Source organism: Notothenia coriiceps, unplaced genomic scaffold (genome assembly GCF_000735185.1).
Source record: "Notothenia coriiceps isolate Sejong01 unplaced genomic scaffold, NC01 NC01_scaffold00001466, whole genome shotgun sequence".
Classification (NCBI taxonomy): Eukaryota; Metazoa; Chordata; class Actinopteri; order Perciformes; family Nototheniidae; genus Notothenia; species Notothenia coriiceps.
In genome coordinates, this window is record NW_011334167.1 from 216,830 (window position 1) to 223,136 (window position 6,307).

Here is a 6,307-nt window from a genome sequence, read left to right on the forward strand (position 1 = left end):
TAGGTAAGGGACAAAAAGCCACTTGCTAATCGCTCATATTTCATCTCATAAAAGAGCTATAGATATATATATGTCACCCATTGAGCATGTTTGGGATGCTCTGGATCGGCGTATACGCCAGCGTGTTCCAGTTCCTGACAATATCCAGCAACTTGGCACAGCCATTGAAGAGGAGTGGACCTAGGGTTTTCGGACCCCCCCAGACCCCCCCCAAAAAAACAAAACCGCACGTTTCAGAGTGGCCTTTTATTGTGGCCACCCTAAGGCACACCTGTGCAATAATCATGCTGTCTAATCAGCATCTTGATATGCCACACCTGTGAGGTGGGATGGATTATCTCGGCAAAGGAGAAGTGCTCACTATCACAGATTTTTTCAGATTTGTGAACAATATTTGAGATAAATGGTTATTTTGTGTAGAAAATGTTTTAGATCTTTGAGTTCATCTCATGAAAAATGGGAGCAAAAACAAAAGTGTTGCATTTATATTTTTGTTCAGTGTATATATATATATATATATATATGTATTGTGTTTGCACAATTTAAAGGAAATAATATCAAACGTGTGGGAGCATATCACTTTCTGAAAGAGAAAGACATTGTATTCTGCATGAAAAACACAAGAAGGGCCAGATAGCAGCCCAATTTATAAATAGTCCTATGACAATAACATGACCATAGTCATGCTCAAAAATCAAGTAATAACAAAAAAGGCTTTGTCAAGCTCACAAGTACCACACTTGCATTACAATGATACACCCGTATGCTCCTATGTGCTTCAAGTGAGTAGGTGATAGGTACAGTCATGGTCAACAGCTGTGGCTGCTTTTTGAGAAGCTGGGGTTTTGCATTTGCTTCATTGTCTCGTATGAATCAAAAGTGTTTCAGAATAAAGGGAAAGAAGTGCTGAGCATTAGTGCGTCAGCCCAGGTCTGTCAGTCTGATCGGTCGGGGTTTTTACGGAGCCAGATGATGGAGAATCCCACGGTGAGGAACAGCACCGCGGCCATGCCCACCGTGTGATGTTTCACCTCAGGCTACAGGAATCAAAGCGCCACCTGCGGACCACAGGAGTCCCTCCTGCACAACAAACGCTACACTCCATGTCAAACAGCATCACTTGAAAATGTCAGAGATATATTTGGTTTTGAACACTTATTTACACAGATTACATGCGTGCGATCCGGCACACAACATGAACTGCTCGGCTTCCCCAAGGCAGGTAGCCATTAACTCAACAAGAGCTCCGCATTACTGCTCGAGTCACAACGCTCTTTCCGACCACACTTACCGCCTATAATCAATCATGAAGGTGATAGAGAAGGGACATTTTTCAAAGAAATTAGCAGGTTGGCTAAATTACTGTTTTCTGTTTCGAGTGCCAAGAGGTGAGCTCAGAGAGCGGGGGAAGACTGAAATCATGTTCACAGAGGAGAAAGAGAGGAAGTCTCTCATGGAGGCCTCAGGGAGCTTTCCTCAGATACCTGCTGGAGACGATATTTATTTTACAAAACGCTGCATTCACTGGTTGCCATTGTCATTGCTTTTGCATATTCTAGAGCAACCGACAAACCTTGAAGTAAGACTCTGAAGGGGCTCAGGTCAGGCTTTACTAGTTCAACATGAGTTTTTGTATGCAGAGCAAGTTTTGAGATACTGGAAGGAGAATATAAAGCTTCCAGTGATGGTGATTTATGAGATATATCAGATCTGGGTTTAAATAATTGTTATTATCTATCATCGATTCATCTTTTCTCCATTAATCCTTTGGTCAATGTAAGGTTATACAAATGTGGAAAAGTTGACCTGAAAAGTTGCCATTACACAAGTTGATGCCTTCTAATGTCTTGTTTTGACTAAAGCAAAAGCTATATATATATATAAATTTGTTTGCAGTTTTTTTACTTTATCCAGCTATTTAGAAAAACACAAAGACAGCTTTAAGAGTATTGTGAAATAAAAAAGCAGGTTGTTAAGCACAATCTAGGAAGTGAAGGAAGTGGAGCAGCCTCCAGCTCCTTTGTGTACACAATTGGTGTAAACAAAAACAAAGAGGTTTTTAAAACATGTGATTAATAGAATTATCTTTTATAAAAAGCCTGTGTTGTCTTTTCAAGGATTAAGACATCCAACAGGAAGAGAATATCAAAGACAGCTCATCACTGTTTGATGAACACAACACACAACAGGGGTTTTGTGTAAATGCAAGCTATCCTTGCAAACCAGGCCCAGTTTACATGCATGTGCCTCTATCCACATGCATTGGGTTTGTATAAGAGGGCAGATGGCGTTATTGGAGACGCGTTTTGACGCCTGTGTGTGTGTCTGTGCCACCGGTTGGGTGAATGGAGGCCATCTGGGATTGGCCAGGGCTTCTGTGAATGGAGCGCCATTCAGAACCGCGGACAGCTCCCAGCTCTCCGCGGTGCTGAATGGCGCTGCCGGGGCTCAGCAGTATCCCGGAAACCCTTCACAGCGCACTCTGACCCACCTTGGTAAACAGTGCCTGGCGATCAAACATGAAGCATGGGCCTACAGACACACGAGAGGCCTGTCCGCGCGGGCCTCTTAATGAGCAAACACAAGTCGAGGCGAAGAAAGCCTTCCGCCACATTAGGCAGGGAAACCACCTCTTGACTTTAATGAAATGCTCTCGATATGGAGTGGGCGGCCATGATGAACACCTGGCGGACTGCGACAGCACACACAGGCTCCCACGGTTGTTTGCATATGGCACAAGCCTGCTTCCTGCTCATTAAATTGTTGTAAAGCTGTAAAAGCTCCAGCATTATCTTACGAGCCTATCCGGGTTATCGATAGCCGATCAGAGGGATTAAGAGCTGGAGGCGGGATTCAATGTCAAAGAGCGTGGAGTAACAGGGGGAGAAAACACTAGCAGGGCCTCCATCTGCACATTAGCATGGGGCCTAAACACAATGAAGAGATGAATGAACATGAGGCCCGGGAGTCTCCTTGAATCTGTCATCCGTCTCCATGGCGACAGGAGGAGGAGGACCAAAAACTGGCATCTATCCGGGCCCAAATCAACAGATGGCCACCACATCTACCCCCTCCTCCCTCCCTCCATCCATCCCACCACCCGCCCCCTTCCCCTTTGCAGCCTACCTTGCACTGTTCCATGCACGTCCTCACTGAATATGCCCCCGGCTCATATTTCTGAGTCAGGAGCTCAAAGTCCTCGTATTTCTCCTGGGCGTGCTGGTCGTAGCGTTGGTACGCCTGGACGCACAGGCTGCATCTGGTGATGTCGCCATTGCCAAGCACGTCGAGGCTGCAGTTCAAATTGTCTGGATTTGTCGACCCGTAGAACAAATCCTGTAGAGAGTAGGAGTTACAAAAGGAAAGGTACAAATCGCTCATATTTACAGCCCGTGTCCCCTCTTGGTCGGAAAGGCCCCCGCACAAATGGTCGGCATCTGCGAAAGTAAAGCAGTCTTTAGATAAACTATCCTCCTGGTGGCAAGTTTCGAGCCGCCACAAATGTTTGGTAGAGTTTCCTATAAAAATAGCATCTGGGTTTCCTCTGAGGCTGCTGTGTGCTGAGTGGGTCTGAGGTGAGAGGAGGTGGGAGGATGCGAACTTGACCCGGGTCCGGGTCAGTTTGGCCTCGGCGCAGAACCACAGGTGATCAGAGAGGAGGATGGTTAAGAACAAGAGAGATGCCAAGGACAGTCGCCATCTCTGCGCCCTCTCTGAGTCGGTGAATGGCTTTTGGTTGTCGCGGGGGGGCTCTAGCCAGATTTGGAAGCCGTCGTCATCTTCTTGCTGCCAACACGTCCCAGCACCCCTGGTCATATTTTGGGAACCGGCCGACTCCACCGTGGGGGCTCCTCTGCCGCAACAGTCATTGACTTGGGGTCCGCTTCGCGTTTTCTTCCCCTCAAATGTCAGGTGGTGGGTTGTCCCGGCGTGTCCTTGCGTTCAGCGGTAATTCCCATTAAAATGAGCGTGGGCCGGATGGGAAATTAGACGCTGGCGACCACGGGCCGCATCCTCCATGGCTGACCGGTGAAGCCGCTGTCCTCCCGCCCGCCCTGAGCTCCGCTCCGCGCCGCTCCGCTCCTCTGCGTAGCCTCGACTCCGTTTTTAGAAACACTCACCAACGCGTTTACGTTTTCCCTGGCCTCGGTCGTGCAGGGACAAGGGCGCTATCCTCTTCCAACATGGCGAAGCTGTCTGCCTTTATGTCGGCGGAGGGGCCTACAGCCTGTAACAGACCTCTTTTCCTTTTCAAGCTCTCACCGTCTTCATCTCGCTGCCGTTGTCAAGTTGCCGCCATGTTCGCCAAGAGACGGTGTGTGTATGCAGGAAGCTGCGTCAGGTCAGCAGTGATAACCAGCAGCATTTCTGGTTGTCTCGTTCAAAATAAAAGTCTAGAAAATAACAATACAATTACACCAAATGTCTTAAAGATGACTGGTGCATTAAGAAATGTACACAGTCCCGCTTAATAAAGTATTATAAATAATACAAAATGGTTGTTAAGTTTTAAACCAAAACATAACTTTAATGCATAGACATTTGTACAACTGACTGCATGTCGAGTCAGATGCTTTATTTTGAAAGTCAACTCAACCTACATGCGGTATTTTGTTATATAAACCTTCTACCTTGACACACATCCACATCTCTGACGTTATGCGCGCGCATCGCAGTCACCGCATCGCTCTCTACCAAAGATGCGTCAAGTCAGAGGGAGCCTGCTGAAATGTCACATGAAATATTGTAATTATGACTTCAAAATTAAAGCCCATGATGTCAGTAATAACGATCTCAACTACTTTGTTTTATACTACAAAAATAAAGATCAAACAATAATATGAATTGCTTGCTGCTATAGAGAAGAAATGTCACAAAAGTGTGCAGATAAGGATGTTTTTGTACATGTATGTGATTATTTTATTTTGAAAATGACTGCTAGCTTCATTATTTTGTCCTATATTCTTGTTGTCTTGACACTGTCAGTCAGACAGGTTTGTACTCACCTGGTTTCCGCCTCAGGGAAGATGCTCTCGTCAAAAGAAAGGAGCCTGTTTAATCTCGGAAGGAAAAGGCAAACACTTAACTAAGTTTAAGCCCGATAATTAACATTGTAGAGATAGGTAATCTATCACTAGTATTCCCCCTAAAGTCTTATTGTTGCACAGTAATGCAAACTCACACGTCCAACTTTCAAAATATAAATTCACTTCAGCGTGTTTTACAATCTGGATAAGGAAACACTTTCCAAAAAATGAATTGTATATATGAAAGAATATGGATCAACAATGACCAGTTCCCCAGAGTTTTATGTCAATATGTACAAATAATGTCATAATTCAGTTGGAGCTTGATTCTGGTTGTTTTGACTGCATTTCTTCATTGAGGGCGGGTCAGGCTAATTTCTGTGGACAAACCTCTGCTGCCCTGACCCTGTGTTTGGTCTCTACAGGGGCTCATTTATTCCAGCTGAGTGCATGCAGCTGCTGGTTGTCTAGGGGCCATTTCCAAACCATTTGTTTCTGCTGGTGTCCAGTGTACTCGCTGGTGGTAGCAGCTCTCCATACGGCCGGCCTAATTAGGAGCATTTATCCCATTAGGGAACCTGGTATTTCTGCAATGCTATGCTTTCAGCGGCTGTTTGCATCTCCAGATCTTTAGGACTGATCATGTGCCCCTGCGAGGAGCAGCAGTTAGACGTTTCAAACCAACACTTACACCGAGAGCCTCACACACGCAAAGACACAGTGGAATAAGCACTAGTTGAGTAGCTCTAATTAAGGCCTGTCAGTCAAACTCACCTGGAAATAGGCCAGAGTGGGCGATGGGTTACAGAGTGCTTACTCTTGCACAAAATCTTGTTCTTAACCAATAATAAAGACCATTTTGCTCTGAAGTATTTTATTTCACAAATAGGGTTTAATTCTTAGAGCCGAGGTATTCACTTGTTTAAATAAATGGCAAACCCTATTGGGAGTACTACTACATGTCAATGAAAGCTAAGATTGCAGTATATTAATTGAAAACAGGTACCTCATCACTTACTTTGAAAATGTATTCATGAGGCATTTAGGAGAAACAAAGCCCAGGACACCACAGGCAGCTACCTGCACCCTGGAGGCTATGGTAATGAAGGTTATAACATATCAACGCGTCCCAAGACACAATGGTGACATTTCTGAAGACAGCAAAACATGGCCGCTTCTTTGTCGGAGGGCCTTGAGCTGGACCCGTTTTAACGTCCCCCCCATGGTGACGCTCTGCCAGATGAAGCAAGCAGAAGAGCTTGAGCAAATTCAAAACAATA

The 6,307-nt window shown here is 45.4% G+C and overlaps 1 protein-coding gene across 2 annotated transcripts in view; it reads right to left on the minus strand.

The window, feature by feature from the left end:
- Positions 1–4,304, minus strand: part of nalf1a (NALCN channel auxiliary factor 1a) — a 26,743-nt gene extending 22,439 nt beyond the window's left edge. For both annotated transcript variants that reach the window (XM_010789887.1, XM_010789895.1), the window contains exon 1: positions 3,127–4,304. In XM_010789887.1, the coding sequence (XP_010788189.1) occupies positions 3,127–3,816 (690 nt within the window). In that variant the 5' untranslated portion in view covers positions 3,817–4,304. The remainder of the gene's footprint in view (positions 1–3,126) is intronic.
- Positions 4,305–6,307: the final 2,003 nt, after the last annotated feature.